At 43.9% G+C, this 14,405-nt stretch overlaps 1 protein-coding gene across 1 annotated transcript; it reads right to left on the bottom strand.

The window, feature by feature from the left end:
* Positions 1-3,859: 3,859 nt before the first annotated feature.
* Positions 3,860-12,482, bottom strand: LOC138161389 (olfactory receptor 6Z7-like). Its single transcript, XM_069088214.1, has 3 exons — positions 12,264-12,482; positions 8,259-8,361; positions 3,860-4,822 (listed from the first exon to the last, which is right to left on the bottom strand). Exons 2-3 carry the CDS (start codon positions 8,262-8,264, stop codon positions 3,860-3,862), a joined length of 969 nt encoding a protein of 322 aa, XP_068944315.1. The 5' UTR covers positions 8,265-8,361; positions 12,264-12,482.
* Positions 12,483-14,405: the final 1,923 nt, after the last annotated feature.

Raw genomic sequence — 14,405 nt, 5'->3', positions numbered from 1 at the left:
AATGAGATAATATTCATAAAGTAGATTGTAAAGTAACAAAACATTTACTACTTTGTTAAATAGACTGATGATTAAATGCGTTAAACATTTTGCAAACCTTTAAGCACTATGTAAATATTATTATTGGGGTCAGCTGCTGGTACAACAGGTAGAGCACCAGGCCTGGAGTCAGGAAGACTGCTCTTCCTGAGTCCAAATCTGTCCTCAGACACTTCCTAACTGTGTGACCCTGGGCAAGTCACTTCACTCGATTTGCCCCAGTTTCCCTATCTGTCAGATGAGCTGAAGAAGGAAACAGAGTAAAAATACAGCACACAGTAAATGCTATATAAAAGCTATTGTTAATAGTCTTATTTCCTCTTCCTTCCCCCAACCCACCCATTGTCCTTTTCTTTCAGGACTTGCTTGCTCCAGGTTAACCACATCTCCTTCCTTCAAATACAGACCATCGTGGTTCCAACCTTACAGTCTTTTTTCCCTTTGACATACCAGAACTCGGCACCATGCTTTGGAGGGAGTCTGATAAGCAGGACTCTTGTGTCTCCAGTTCTGGGAGGCTGCCCCTCTCTTAATGCTGTCTGAGATTGTGTCAGCCTTCTACAGCACGTAGCTCACTCGTGTTGGGTTTGGAGTTCATGAAAACCACCGCACCTCCTGAAAATGAGAAGCTATTCTCCATCCTGTATTTTAGAAGGTGAAATTTTGAACCCAAGTGAGGAATTTGATGTTTGTCTCTATTAAAATTAGGATCATATTAATTCATACATGCTAGTCTCTTGAGACCATTTAAAGTCCTGGTGCTGACAATCTATTAGCCATCTTTTAGACATTCATGTCATTAGCCATTTTTTTTTGTTAGCATGTTATCTATGCCTTCATCTAAGTGATAGATTCGAATGTTTTTAGCATTGATCCAAGGACAGAGCCCTGAAGTGTTCTCCTAGGGACCTCCTTCCATGTTAATATTGACTTGTTAAGGATTACTCTTTAGGACGAGTCATTCACTTGGCTTTGGAAACACGTCATTGCACAGTCATCTAGCTTATACATCTGTCTTGTTTACAGGGATAGCATAAGAGATTATGTCAAAGAAATTGCTAGAAAGAACACTGAAAACATTGAATCCTCAGCCCCCAGGGGAGGCATATTAATTTCTGGACTCATTCTGGGCATCCCTCCAGTTATTTCCATTACACTGTGATTTAACTCATCTTTCTGGCAAAAGGCCACAAGCCAACATTTTGCTACATTTCAAGAATGCCTCACATTGTGTAACCAGGCCATCTTTCCCTGTGTGGTGTAGTAAAACAAAACAAAAACTTTGTTTTTTCCAGTCAGAAGAACAAGATTTGAATCCCACCTCTGACACCAACTGTGTCAAATCTCTGAACTTAATTTCTTTACCTTTGATGGTACAACAATTCTTGTACTAGCTAACTCCCTGGTTTGTCTTAAAGAAAGTATTATGTAAACTTTAAAGTTCTTTAGAAATATGAATTATTATTATAATTTCCTTTCTCACACAAAGACTATAAAAAAAGAAACTTCAGCAAGAGTTTATCAATTACAAAGGATGGGTCAGACCTTTACAAATATGCATATTATTTACATTATTTTGGCATTAGAAGCAGCCTCCAAGTTCATTTAATCCAACCCATTTCTAAATGAAAATCCACTCTATGACAACTTTCACAAATGGTCATCCAGGGAAGGGAGCCCACTGCTCCCTGAGGCAGCCCCCCTTGGAGTGGCTCTAAGGGATAGGAAGTATGTTTGTTTGCTAGCTTTTCTTTCAGCCAGCCTAAATCAGTCTCCTTGACACTCCCATTCATTGCAACTTTTGTCCTGGAAGGCCGAGAAGAACAAGTCATCTCTTTTCTACCAGAGAGTCTTTCAAATACTCAAAGGAAGCTATTGGAAGCCATTCCAGTCACCCAAGTCTTTTATTCTATCTCCTAAATATTCTTGATTCTTTTTGGGGGGGATCAGGGAACCAGGGGTTAAGTGACTTGCCCAGGGTCACACAGCTAGTGAGTGTCTGAGGCTGGATTTGAACTCAGGTCCTCCTGACTCCAGGGTCAGTGCTGTCTCCACTGCACCACCTAGATGCCCCTTCCTCAAATTTTTTTAACCAGTACTCATATGACTCCATCCAACTCCAGTTCCTTCAACTCTTATAGTTTAGTAGAGGGAAAATCATAATAATGTTTTATGGGACTTTAAGTTTTGAAAAGGACTTCATTCTGCATATTTGCCTGATATATGTCATTATTTCAGTCTCAGTCATGTGCACCTTCTCCTGACCCCATTTGGAGTATTTTAGCAAAGATACTGGAGTGCTTGCCATTTCCTCTTCTAGCTCATTTGACAGATGAGGAAACTAGGGCATACAGGGTGAAGTGACGTGCCCAGGGTCACATGGTTAGGAAGTGTCTGAGGCTAGATTTGAACTCAGGAAGATAAATCTTGCTGACTTCATGCTTGGAGCTCTATCTGTTGTACTACCTAGTTGCCTCCAATAACAATAACATTTACACAGTGCTTAAAGGTTTGCAAAGTGTTTAAAATATATTATTTCATTAGATCATCAGTCATAATCATTTATTAAACATTTATTATATGCTAGGTACTCTTTTAAGAGCTGAGAATGCAAAGACAAGAGTAAAACTGCCACTTGGCAAGCCACTTAACCCTGTTGCCTCAGTTTCCTTATCTGTAAAATGAACTGGGGAAGGAAATGGCAAATCTCTCCAGTATCTCTGCCAAGAAAACCCCAAATTAGGTCACAGAGAGACGGACTCAACTGAAAATTCCTCAACAGCAAAAAAAAAAATTATTTTTATTATTCTTATCCCCCCTGCTAGATGGTAAGCTACTTGAAGGCAGAAGCCATATTTTGCCTTTTTTTCTTGACTGACTTGCTGTCTTGTTATGTGTTGGCTTAAATGATGTCTGATGTTTCTTTCATCTCTGAGTGATTCCATAAACTTTTAATTTTTCCCCAGAATCTAAAATCATGTTCAGTACACAGTAGGTCCCTGATAAATGTTTGTATCTGTCCACATTTTTTCCAGGAAGCACCAACAGCTTGGTCACTGTTTTGGCCTCCCACACAGCATCAGCATTACATCAGCACATGCATCCAGGGGATCCACAAGGTGGAGTCAGCCCACATTACATAATCTCTCTCTGAGCACAATTCCACCAAGTCCGTAAGAGTCCACTGCATTTGTAACAAATAGGCAATGGAAGAGAAAGGGATTATGGGAATGGACAGTGAAAGGAATTAAGAAGTGAGGAGCTTAGTAGATAGTGACAGAGAAGAGAATGAGGTAAATGCAGAAGATTTTCTGCAGATAGAACTGTTGGAGATGATGGCTGGTGCATAGCACACAGAACCACAGGCCTCTTTAAAGCTGTAGAATGCAAGCAAAGAAGGCAAGCTGCTTGGGCAGCTAGCATGAGATAAGCACCTCAGCTACACACATTTCCAGATAACATTAAAAAAAAAAAAAGCTCAGAGAAAGCCTTCAGCATGTTGGGTTGGTGCTGCAGCATTTGTGGAAAGACTTGAAGAAGAATGGCACAGAACATGGAGGCATGGATGGATTATTCATTCCATGGGGAGAAGAAATACCTATACAAATTAGGTCACAGATCTTTATAGATACCCAAGAAGTGACAGAACTTTAGTAACTATGAGTGGGAAATGGAAGGATGGAGACACTGCAGATAACGTTGAAGTTCTAAGCCTGGCTACCTGGGAGAACAGTGGTGTCATTGATAGGACAGGCTAGTCAGGAAGGGGGAGAGGGTGGCTGTTTCTGAATGCTGAAGCTACACCTTGCTCGCTGAATCTCTAGCTGTCATAGTTCTGGCTGAACCCAACCTTACGGAGAGTCCTACACAAAGCGCCTTGGACTTCCTTGTTCCTCAGGCAGTAAATGATTGGGTTACACATGGGTGTGAGCACAGTGTAGATGACAGAAAGCACTTTGTTGAGGTCCATGGCCTCAATTCTGCTGGGCCTGGCATAAATGAAGATGGTGGCTGAGTAGAAGATGCCAACCACAATGAGATGGGAGGCACAGGTAGAGAAGGCCTTGTGTCGGGCAGCGGCCGAGGGCATACGCACCACAGCTGCCCCAATGGCCATGTATGAAGCCAAGGCAACCAGCAGTGAGCCCCACAGGATAACAATGGCAGAGATGAAGTCGACCAGCTCAGTAAGTGCTACATGGGTACAGGAGAGATTGAGCAGAGGGGAGACATCACAAAAGAAGTGGTTGAGGACATTGGGGCCACAGTAGGAGAGCCCAGCAATGCAGGCTGTCTTGATCACAGAGACACTAAGGCTGCCCATCCATGAGGCCATGGCCAACATGAAGCAGACCTGGGGCCTCATGAGTATTGGATAGTGGAGGGGACGACAGATGGCCACGTAGCGGTCATAGGCCATGGAGGCCAGGAGTGTGCACTCGGCACAGATAAGTGTGATGAAGAAGAAGAGCTGAGTCATGCAGGACGTGAAGGGGACGTGGCACGGCCCTGACCAGAGCCCGAGCAGCAGGGTGGGCACCGTGACTGAGACATAACACATCTCCAGGCAGCTCAGGTTCCCCAGGAAGAAGTACATGGGCTTGTGGAGCTCTGTGTGGCTCCAGATGAGCAGAACTATGATCGTGTTCTCCAAGACAGTCAGCAGGTAGAGGGTCAGGAACACAGCAAAGAGGACACCACGGAGGCCTGGCCTCGTCGACAAGCCCAGCAGGATGAACTCCTGGACCCGGGTCCTGTTGGCCTCCTCCCAATGGTTTTCAGGCTAGGGACAAAAAGCACAGAGTTCCCATATTGGTGGGTGGCCCACTGTAGGAAAAGTGTGGACAGGGTGTCTACATTCTCTGAAAAGGTCCATAGCTTTGCATTTCTACAACACATTTAGTTTTACAATGGGCTTTCCTGACAACAACATTGGTAGTTCAGTAGTGAAGTAAAATCATTCCCATTTTACAGATGAAAAAACTAAGAAAAAGAAGGGTTATGGGACTGGGTGAATACCAGTAGGCTGTTCTGCCAAAGAGTAGTTGGAATCCCCTCTCTAGAGGTTTGCAAATGAAGGCTCACATGGTGATTTGTTTAGGATGTTACTGAGGCCGTACTTCTTCAGACATGATTTGGACTTTATGACCTCTGAACCTCCATCCCACTCAGAGAAACTACAACATCGTGATTCCATGTCCTATGAGATAATGATTCTTATATAAAATCATGGAATCAGAAGGTGGAAAGGAAGGACCTCAGAGATCATCTAGGGTTAAACTCTGTCAACCAATTTTCTTTTTTTTTTTTGAGGTGTAAAATGGATAATTTATTGAATTACAAAAAGGTTTTGTACAAAAAAACCCAGAGGCAAGATAGGAAGGGAAGGAGAAAATTGGAGGGTGGGGGCAGGGGTTTATAGACATTTCATCAAATAGAGGTCACATATTTAAAATATATAAAGAACTCTGCCAAATCTGTAAGAATATCAGTCATTCGCCAATTGATAAATGGTCAAAGAATAGGAATTGAAAGTTTTCCAATGAAGCAATCAAAACAATTCATAGTCCTATGAAAAAATGTTCTAAATCATTATTAATTAGAGAAATGCAAATTAAAATCACCTTGAGATGTCATTTTACCCCTACCAGACTGGCTAAAATGATACAAAGGGAAAGTGACAGATGTTGTGCAAAAGTTGGGACACTGCTTCACTCTGGGTGGAATTGTGCAACCCAACCAGTTTGGGGAGCAATCTGGAATCAGGCCCAAAGAGTTATCAAACTATCTATAACAAATGACCCTGTCAACCAGTTTTCTAACATCCCAAACAAATAGTGATCCAGCCACCAAATGACACCTTCAAATGACTTGAAACGAACTCACTTGTTATTGTTATTCAGCCATATTCAGTCATGTCCGATTGTTCATGACCAGCCCTATTTGGGGTTTTCTTGGTAGAGATACTAGAGGGGTTGGCCATGTCTTTCTCCAGCTCATTTTACAGATGAGGAAACTGAGGCAATTGGGGTTAAGTGACTTGCCCAGGGTCACACACCCAATATTTTGTATGGTAGATAGGGGCACCCTTGGATAGTTACTATCAGCATAAAAGACAATTTTACAGAGAACTCACATGAAGCGAGTGCTTACATGGAGGTTAGAAAAAGTGATACAAGGACATGCTCAAGGTCTCTCTGAAGAACTTTGGAATTGATTGTGAGACATGGGAGATGTTAGCACACAACTTCCCAGCATGTCATGCCCATGTCAACAAAGGGGCTGTGCTTTATGAGCAAAGCAGAGTCTCAGTAGCTCAAAAGAAATGTGAGACAAACAAATTGTGAGACATCTCCACTCCACACATTCATAAGGTGTATTTGTGCCCAGCCCATGGTAGAGTCTTCCAAGGTCACTTTGGTCTGACCAGTCACAGACACAGTGTAACCTGACACTTTGGTTCTCTTCAAATACATAAGACAACAACCCACCAAGGGGGCTTCCATCGTCCTTTGGGGTGCCCATTGCCCTTTGAGGTAACACATTTCACCTGAGGATGATTGTATTAGGAAATTTTCCTTACATCAAGCCCACAATTCCTCCTTTATAAAATATGAAATAGGCCCTTTCAGCTCTGATGTTGTAGGATTAACTGGTGGCTAATTCCCCTGCAATGAATTGTTATAAATTATAGAATGTTAAATCAGGAAGGATGCTTAGAACATAAAACATTAATGTCCAAGCTGAACTTGAGAAAATCTTAGAACAGAGAATGTCTGCTTGGGAAGGAGCTTGGGGCACTGAATGTCAGAGCTAGGAGGACCATTATAACACAGAAGACAGAATCTCAGAGCAGGAAGGGGCTTTAGGACTTAGATTATCAGAGCTTGGAGGAAACTTAGAGTTTATAAATTTCAAGTCCTTTATTTTTCAGTTGAGGAAACTGAGTCTCGGAGAATGCATGTGTTTTCCTCAAGTTCACCCTATGTCATTTACCCCATGTCCTTGGCATAGAGGATCAGCACCCTGAGTTACCCTTTCAAAGTAAGACCATCAGTAACTGGCAAAGGACACTTTCCCACTGGTTTGGGGTCTGAATATCAACTTGCTACTAATTCTTCAGGTGTCATTGCTCCATTCACTAGCATCAATCATCACTGGTCGCCAGGTCCAGGCTCTTGTCTTTCTTCCAGCACTTAGCACATTGTTCGAGGCTTAGTACAGTGTTTGGGTCATAGCAGGAGTGTAATATATGTTTACTGGTTGATTGATTTCTCCAATGCCTAGCCCTTGCAGATCCAGATAAGGGCCCTCTACAATTCCCCTGACTTTACTGGCATGGACACTCCATTCACAGGGGAGCCTGACCCATTTCCATCATCTTCTCTGACTACCCTTCATATCACAAGTGTGTCCTTTCAAAAAAAATCTCCCTTGTGTCTTGCTATCTGCTCCATGTTCCGTTGTACTGGACCTCAATACCCTGAACCTTTGCAGATTCTCAGAACCCTGGGAGATGGGCAAATGACTCAAACACAGCTATGGAGAGCCAGGGATATCTGAAGGCACTGACCCTTCCTACTAGGCATTTTGCCATAGAGCTTCACTAAAGTTAACTAAGCTAGATGTCATTCAATGCAGAGTCTTAGCCCAGGAATCAGAAGGCCTGGTTGATTGCCTAGCTGTGAGACCTTGGGTAAGTCCCTGCTTCCCTATAAGTCTGCTTCCTCATCTGTGAAAAGGGGCCAAAGAATATTTGTTCCACTTCGTTCAAAAGTTCATTGTTGGCTAAGAGCCTTGCACCTGCACAGGTATTATCAGTATTGCCAAATACTTTGATTTCTAGGACCCATTAAAGGAGTGGAAAGTGGGGGAGGGGCAGAGAACTGGCTCAGAGAGACCTGGGTTTGAGTTCTGACTCTTGATATTTAGTGGCTATGTGACCTTGGGTAAGTCACAACCTTTCAGGACTTTATGCAACTTTCTCAGGCTATAAATTGCAGAGAAAGAGCTGACTTGATTGGTGGAGGGAATTTTCTCATCCAGGGAACTTCTATTACCAGTGAAATCCCAAATCCAGCCCCTTCACCCTTCAATTTTACAAATCCTTTCCCACCACCCATCAGAAGTGACCTCCTCTCCATCCTCCCCCACTCCCTCCACTGCTGGACAAACTTGCTCAGGAGCCTTTTCCTTCCCATCTCTTTTCTGAGACTCACCTCCATGGAGACTTCCTTTGTGAACTCTGCCAGGTCCCTTCACTCCAGCACCCCAACTGGGTTTTGTGGGCTTTGCTATCCTTTAGATGACCCTGTTCTCTTCCTAGAAGAGCACAAAGGTATATCAGTGGTCTCCACATTGCGGCTCCCCCATGAACCACATCCCCTCCATAGTCACCTCATGAACTCCAAACCCAGTGGTCTTTCGACTGTTGTGATCTTCCCTTATTCTCAGGTGGTTCTCCAATATTGATGACCACCCCTGCCCTCCTGATTACTCTCTCACCAAGGACTTTGGCTATCTATGAACTGTTAAAGGTTTGCAGCCCTCTGGCACACCCAGTCCAGGTCACCAAAAACTCTGGGTGCCTAGGGTGGAACTGAGTTACAAGAAAACAGTGAGAATCTATGTTGCTACAAACTGCTAAACTGGGAGTCAGAGACCACAGGTTCAAATCTCCCCCAGACACTCATTAGCTGGGACCATCACTTCACCTCTCGGGGTGGGGGGCAGTTATCTCCCCTCACAAACGTGAGGACTGGACTTGTCCTCAGAGGGGTCTACCCTGACTCAGTTCAGGGGCTTTCCTCCTACTTCCCTGTCTTCTCTTTCTCCTTCTCCATCCCTGATTTATCTTCTTCCTCCTACTCCAAAAGCAGAAGCAGCAGCACTGGTAATAGGAGGAGGAAGGGAGGGGGGGAGGAAGAAGAAGAGAAATATCTCATGGATATCCTTGTACAGTTCTCCCTGACCCTCTGCCCCTTTGTGCTGCATAATTTCCCCCAGGAATTCCTTCCATTCTCACTGTAGTTATCATGTCTATGCCAATGTCTACAAACTCTACCCAGCCCTAATTTCTCCCCTGGTCTTCAGTCCTTCATCTCCATCTGCTCACTGAATATCCTCTAAGAGACCTTCATGCCACTCAAACTTACCATATGCCAAAATGAAATCATCTTCCCTCCCCCAATGCTAAACCCACCCACCTCCCAAATATCTCTAGTTCTTCAGAGGTCACCCTCATCACTGTCATGTTCTACACTTAAAACCTTGGGAATCACATCTGATACTTCCCTCTCCCTTACCTTCCACATCCAATTCAATGCAAGCCCCACTGACTGCTCTTCCTCTCTCTCCCAGCATCTCAGACTTCTCTGTCCTCCTCTCTACTTGCATAGATACTGCCCTAGCTTGGAGCCTTAGTCACACTCACCTGGACAACTTTAATGATCTCCAGACTGGTCTCTGCCTCCAGCTTCTCTCCAACTATTCTTTCTATGGCTGCCAAAATAGTCTTTCTAACTCGCAAGTCTAACCATGAGATCTCCAATTCAGAAAACCTCTGTGGATGAATGATCTGAATAGGTAGCATCATAGGACAGTAGACTTAGAGGCAGGAGGAGTTCTTAAAGGTCATCTAATCCAATCCCCTTGTTTTACAGATGAGGAAACTGAAGCCCAGAGAAGGAAAGTGACTAGTCCACAGTCCAGTGGCTGAGGATGGCTTCAGACACAAGGTCTTTTACTTCATACCCAAGACTCATAAGATGATCCATGTCAGAGTTGGAAGGAACCTTAGAGTTAATTGAGTCCAATGCCCTCATTTTACAGATGAAGAAACTGAAATGGGGAGAAATTGCACGACTTGCCCAAGGTCACATAACTAACTGTCTGAGGTAGGATTTGAACTCAGGGCTTCTTGAACTAAAGCCAAACCCTCTAGTCATTTAACTATTCCAACAAAAGAACAATTATAAACCATTAATAACCATATTTTTTCAACAGTCAGACGGACAGGTATAAGAGAAATTAGAAGGAAACTTTGATATTTTACCTGAAGCTCAGGAAATTAGCAAAGATAATAAAAGGCAGAGATATGTAGTGTTGGAGGGATTGGAGGAATATAAGCACACTAGAACACCCTCCCAGAAACGGTGAACTGGCCCAACATTTTTGAAAAGCAATTTGGAATTTGGTGAGAAAAATCATGAAATCTGAGGTCAAAGGCAGAAAGAAATGGCCTAAATTTTACTAAAATATTCATAGTAGCACTTTTGGTATTGCCCCCACCACCTAAAAAAATCCCATAAAAACCTGTTAATTAGGGAGTGGTGGTCAATATAGTGGGATATGAGAGCACCATATGGAATGGCGAATCGGAGCATCTCAAAGAAGCATGAGATATGAGATCAAGGATCGTTGACTTAGGGCTGGGAAGAATCTTGGGTTCTTCTGTCCCACTTCTCTCATGGGACAGCTGAGAAGACTGAGCCTGAGAGAGGGTGTGACTTACTCCAGTGACCTCCATCTTGTAAGTGCCAGAGTGAGGATTCAAACATGGGATTCTCAATATAGGGCTGAATGTGACCTTCAAGGTCATATTCTCCAACCCTCCTCTTTTTGACAGCTGAGGAAACTGAGGACTGGGGAAGTGATGTGACTTGCCTAGACTCATACAGGTAGTGAGTGGCAAAGTCAGGATTTGTGCCCTGTCTTGTGACCTTACATCCATCCCTCTCTCTACTACTCCATGCTACATTCTTTGGTATGGACTCATTTAGACCATCAAAGCAAACAGTCAGGAGGACAATATGCATGTCAATGAAAACAACACAAAAATGTAGCAAGTTAAAGATGGCGACCTGTATTGGCTCCACAGGGCTTCTGATGAAATACAACTCCCTCCTCTCAATAGAGGTTTGCCTGTTTGAGTGGAGGAAGGAACAGAGGCCCAGGGATGGGATTCTAAGTGGGACAGCATACATGCTGAGAGATGTGGTGACTATATACTAGAAGTTCATTTTCCTTAATTGTTTTTCTTGTGTAAGGTGGAACTATCTAGGCAGGGGGGAGGTGGTACATACAGCAAGTGGTACATATGAGGTGTGATTGTGGTGTAAATGACAAACCATATCTGTCAAACTTGAAAAATAAAACAATGAATGTCATTCCTGCTCTAATATCTCTAGGATGAAAGAGACACCTTAGTCTTGTATTTGAGATTCTTCCCAATCTTGCTCCAATCTATCTTTCTGCCTTATTACAGTCTCCTTAAAATACTAATATTCCTACCTTTGAGGGCATGGCTTTCTGGATCACTGAGTGAGTTCCTTCTTGCCCTTTTAGCCCACTATATCTGGGGTCTCCCAGACCAGTCTTTACCTTCCCATCCAGCCACCCACCCAGTCCATTTTGCCATCTTCCCACTTTTCCCTATCTTTCTATTTCTTGCTTTGGCTATCGTCATCACATCAAAATAAGCATTTCATCTGGAAAGGCAACTGATTGATCTACAATTCAGTTCAGCATTCCCATTACTACTGAAACCCCAAATTTTTCTGGCCACCCACCACTCCCCTATCTGTGTCATTTCCTATTCTTAGGCTCTAAGTTCCTTGAGGGTAGGGGCTTATCTCCCTTTTGTCTTTGTAGGACAAGACCTTTGCTCAGTTCCTGGTACTTGGCAAGCATTCAATAAATGCATTTTCATGCATTCATGCATGCATGCATTCACTCACTCATTCCCTATCTTGTTTTGCTTTCTCCTGCCAGCAGTCACTTTGGCAATCATGGGAATACCCTCAGGGTCTACTTCTCTATTGCCTTCCTTCCCCTTTTCAAGTCCCTGTGCTGGACTGCCTCTTCTGAGCAGTCTTCTCAGATTGCCACCCCACCCTTCTAACCTTAATGCTCACCCTCTACTGGAAGTCATCTCCCCCACATTCAATTTTTACAGGATGCTTTGGTCAAATATCACTTTTGCCTTTATCTTGTTTTAATGGCATTTAAAGTTGACAGAATTTTCCTTCCAACAGTTTTGGGAGATTTGTAGTGCAAATTTTATTATTACCATTTTCCAGATGAGGAAACAAAGTCAGTAAGAAGAAGTAACTTGTACAAGACCATTGAGGTGGAAAGAATCAGGGTTAGGACTTTAATCTAAGCCGACCGATTCCAAATCCAGGTCCCTGCCCACTCCACCACACCACTACTTGCCTCCATACCTGAGTCTAGAGAGGATCCAGTCTGAGCCTGGGCTTCTTCTGTCTTTCAGAGACTCCAGTCCAGTGGTCTGGCCATGGAGCATCCTGGGAAAATGGATGCCAAAGCCCTGAGCCTTCAGCCCATTACTGGCACCTTGGGCTTGTTGAGCTGGGCTCGAGAAAATAGCTATTAACTTAACAAAAGACAAAAGGCTGCACCCTAGAGAAGTGCTGCCACCTCTGATCTCATTAGCTTTGCCTCAGCCACCAGCAAGCTCTTTCTTGGTCAACCTTCCTCATTTGTTCAGCTGCACAGAATGTGGGCAGGGCCTCGGGAATGCCTCAACTCAGACTGTGGGAGTTGGAGGGGCCCCAAGAAATTATCTATACAACCTAGTCTTTTTATCATTAAAGAAACTGAAGTCTAAGGACAGGAAGCCACAGCCTCATGGGATAAATGATGTGCTGGGCATAGGACTTAGGGCTGGAAGGGATCGAAGATATCATTTTGTCCACCACTTTCCACTTAATTGAGAGGAGCAGCTAAAGACACAGACAAGTGAAGGAACTCACCCTGACTCAAGAACTGTTCCTCAGAAGAGACAGAATTTGAACCCAGCGCTTGTGGCTCTGAGACTGGGACTCTATGCACTATACCTGGCTTCCTCAGTTAGCAGACGGATGCAGGGGGCAGCTTAAACCTGAGTCTGCAACCCCAGAGACCTCAGATAGGACCCTGAAAGATTGGCAGAGAGCTGCGGACAGAGACTGTGCTTCTGAAGCTCCTTCAAGTGGGGATGGGAGGGTCTGGGATGTGCATATAAAGCAAGGAGGGGGATATTGGGGGGGAGGGGCATGCATGCCACAGTAGGCAGGTGGCCCCTCAGGAGGGGCCATCCAGGGTCAGCAGATCTGGCGGAGGAATGATGGTGCTACCATCATTAAATAGACATGATCTGGGAGTCAGAAGACTTAGGTGCAAACCCTCACTCAGACACTCACTGGTTGTGCGACCTGCTTAGACAAATCTCTAAGCTCCCTCGGGTTTCAGTTCCTCTTTTGTTAAGACTGACTACACTGCACTGTGCACCCCACAGGGTTGCTTTGAGGATAGTGGTTTATAATGCCAGGTGGTAAGTGGATAGACTGCCAAGGCCTATAGTCATGAAGACCTGAGTTCAAATCTAGCCTCAGACACTTACTAGTTGTGTGACTCTGGGCAGGTCACTAACCTTTGTCTACCTTAGTTTGTTTATCTGTAAATGGGGACAAAATAGCATCTACTTCCCAGGGTTGCTGAGGGGATGGCATTATACATACATAAATGATTCTTATTATATATGCATCCATACATGCTTTTGTCTTTCAGTAGTTTCAGTCATGTCCAACTCTTTGTGACCACATTTGGGGTTTTCTTGGCAGAAATACTGGAGTGGTTTGTCATTTCCTTCTACAGCTTATTCTATAGATGAGGAACTGAGGCAATTGGGGTTAAGTGACTTGCCCAGGGTCACACAGCTACTAAGTGTCTGAGGTCAGGAAAATGAGTCTTCCTGATTAGGCACAGTGCTCTATGCACTATGGCACCATCTAGGGGCTATCTCCATTTTACAGATGATGAAGCAAGCTGAGAGGTTAAGTGACTTGCCCAGGGTCAGACAGCTAGTAAGCATCTGAGGCAAGATTTGAACTCAGATCTCCCTTACTGGAGGCCTACTATTCTATCCACTGAGCCACCTAGAAATGAATTCAAATCCCCCTTGACAATTTTTGACTCTGACCCTAGTCACTTGCTCTCTTGAAAACTCATCTGTAAAATGAGGGTATAGGAGGTAGTTGAGTTGGGCAGTGGATAGAGAGCTGGACTTAGAATAAAAAAAGATCTGAGTTTGAATTCTGCCTCAGACACTTATTGGCTGTGTGGCCTTGGAGAAGTCACTTAGTCCCTCTCAGCCTCAGTTTTCTTCAGTTGTATAATGGGAATAATAATTGTTGTTCAGTCATGTCTGACTCTGTCAGACAAAACCCCTTTGGGGTTTTCTTGGCAAAGATACTGGTTTGCCATTTCCTTTTCCAGTTCATTTGACAGATGAGGAAATTGAGTCAATTGGGGTTAAGTGACCTGCCCAGGGTGATATGGGTAATAAGTATCTAAGGCCAGAA

This window comes from Petaurus breviceps, unplaced genomic scaffold, assembly GCF_028583685.1.
Source record: "Petaurus breviceps papuanus isolate PSGF00001 unplaced genomic scaffold, PetGlider_PUasm1.0 185, whole genome shotgun sequence".
Taxonomy (NCBI): domain Eukaryota; kingdom Metazoa; phylum Chordata; class Mammalia; order Diprotodontia; family Petauridae; genus Petaurus; species Petaurus breviceps.
The sequence above is the reverse complement of the archived record's forward strand: the minus strand, read 5'-3'. Positions and strand labels throughout refer to the sequence as shown.